The sequence below is a fragment of the Anopheles ziemanni genome, chromosome 2 (genome assembly GCF_943734765.1).
Source record: "Anopheles ziemanni chromosome 2, idAnoZiCoDA_A2_x.2, whole genome shotgun sequence".
NCBI classification, from domain to species: Eukaryota; Metazoa; Arthropoda; class Insecta; order Diptera; family Culicidae; genus Anopheles; species Anopheles ziemanni.
Window position 1 is genome coordinate 23,082,425 of NC_080705.1, and position 2,353 is coordinate 23,084,777.

A 2,353-nucleotide genomic window follows, 5' to 3' on the forward strand; every position below is an offset into this window, starting at 1 on the left:
AATACCTTTAAGGAAACCTACCTTCCTAGAAGTGTACATGGGATATACAATTGCACATTATAAGAAAACTGTAACCACCTGAGAGTTGATCAGTTTCAACGTGGCTTGCTCCGGTTCAAGATGAAGTTCTGGATCCGGTACCTGAAGCGCCAGGAGGCACTTTTTCGTGCGGAGTACAAAACTCCGCTGGAGCTTTTCGACAGTGCGTGCAATATTCTGATCCGGTGCTTCGCTATCTGCGGTGGTGAGCGGATGAAGCCGGGCTACACGCGACGGAATGCTCGGCTAATCTTTCTGGTGACGGATCTGATCCTGTACCTGCTCGTCAACGTGTACTCCATCGCGCTCGTGTGGGGTTCTCTGATGGATGTCGTGTTCTGCTTCGTAACGTTGGGTATTGCCATACAGGTGCGATTCAATAACTTCGAAATGTTTCGGCTTAAGTTATTCCAAATTCCTAAAGGAGCGAATTCGTGTAACTTCTTTCGGTAGATCTAACGGCTTTGTTTATATATCCTCCCTATCCAATACAATCTGTGGTCCGAAAAAGTCTCACTCCTTTTCTTTGCCTACTTGGATCACAGGGATTGGCGAAGATCGAAGCCTTCACCTGTCCGGAACTGAACGATCTTCATCTCTACAATATGCGCCGCTTTAAGGAGGCACCTCGATATCCGGAGGTGAACGACTCTCTCTTCCACACGGCTACCATGTGCAAGGTGTTCATCCGCATCCTGGCCTTTGGTTTCTCGGTAGTGTTCATCGTTATCAATACGTACGCCATCCTGATGCCGCTGGTAAAGGGTGAACTGTTGCTGGCGTTCGGTTTCTATCTACCCTTCCTGGACTTTCGCAGTCCGCTCGGGTTCGCCATTAACTGGATCTATCAGTCATTGCAAGTCCTCGAGGGTGTCGTCGGCCTGATGGCGTGCGACTGCTGTCTGCTCTTTCTCATCGTCAATGCTACCGGCCAGATGGACCTGATCATCATCTACCTACGCAGGCTAACGCAGCTTGTCGAGTGCAATTCTGGGGACAGACGTGGGCAGCGTGATGTGGAGATCGAAGAGTTGATCGGTGCCATCGTACAAAAGCATCTGGAACATACCAAGTGAGTAATATTCATATTGTTTCCATCTAATACCCCTCTGGTGATCACGCACTGCTCCCAAATAGATACGTCACCGACATGGATATTCTGTTGAAGACACAGTTCTTTATCAATTTTGGCTGCATTATTTTTGAGCTCGTCGGTTCACTGGCGATTGTTGTGAGGGTAAGTTAGCTGCCCATTGCTTTTAGTACTTATAAAAATCATGTACACTTTCTCAATCCACACAGTTTCCCTGGTACCCCGGAATGGCCATCGTTCTTATATGCACCATGCAGCTTTTCATCAACTGCTCCTTGGGAACTTATCTTTCGATTAAGGTTTGTCACGCTTTCTAACTGGTAGAATAAATCCATTCGCTCACTCCACGTCACTTTCTTGAACCACCCAGAACGATAAGCTCGTCAACGAAATTTACCACGTCAACTGGTACGAGCTGTCGACGAAGCACCAGAAAACGCTTCAGCAAGTGCTGCTCTGCGCTCAGCGGCCGGTCGTTCTGTCCGATGGCTTTTCCGCCATTGATTTGTTCAACTTCGTTGAGGTACGCTAAATGTTTGCAGGGTCAATTTCATTGCGACGTATACAAATGTGTTTCTCCTCCCACAGATTTACAAGAAGATTTACTCGTATCTGATGGTTCTCCAGAAAGTGAGCTAAATAGTTCAATCGATTACCATCCCTAAAGGTTTTCTTTATTTTTCTTACAATTTGACTACACATTCTTACATCGAACGTGAAACTTGGGATGAAGCACGCCTAACTTGAGAAAACACTGCTTAACGATCCGAATTGTTTCCATCTAAACAGGAAAAGACAATCTTTATATGTTGCAAGCGAACCAATATATGATCGAAATTAATTTAAAAAATATAAATTTTCCAGACATGAGCTATCGCTAAAAGCCTATTCTCATGCCAAAAGAACATGTGTGCAAAGTTTTACTAAAAATGGTTCAGCCGTTTAGGAGGAGTTCAACCACTAACACCGTGGCACAAGAATTTTATATATTTCTTATATTATTCCATGATAATGTCCAAAATTTAAATTTACCGTTCATACCGGAGGGTTTGTTCGGTAATGATCGTTGTTTCATTACTTTCCGTCAGCAGAATGAACGACACTTATTAACGATGCCCTCAGAACTGTCATCACCCGAATATAGTGTGATTGGTCCACTGTGGAGACTCCGGACGACAAGGTGTTAATAAACAGTAGCTAACTGAATTCCAAAGTATTAGG

The 2,353-nt window shown here is 44.7% G+C and overlaps 1 protein-coding gene across 1 annotated transcript; it reads left to right on the plus strand.

Moving 5' to 3' along the window:
- Positions 1-252: 252 nt before the first annotated feature.
- On the plus strand, positions 253-1,771 carry LOC131293203 (odorant receptor 4-like). The gene is made up of 6 exons (XM_058321283.1): positions 253-408; positions 585-1,111; positions 1,177-1,276; positions 1,342-1,431; positions 1,503-1,655; positions 1,721-1,771. The coding sequence occupies exons 1-6, from the start codon at positions 253-255 to the stop codon at positions 1,769-1,771; spliced, it is 1,077 nt and encodes a 358-aa protein (XP_058177266.1).
- Positions 1,772-2,353: the final 582 nt, after the last annotated feature.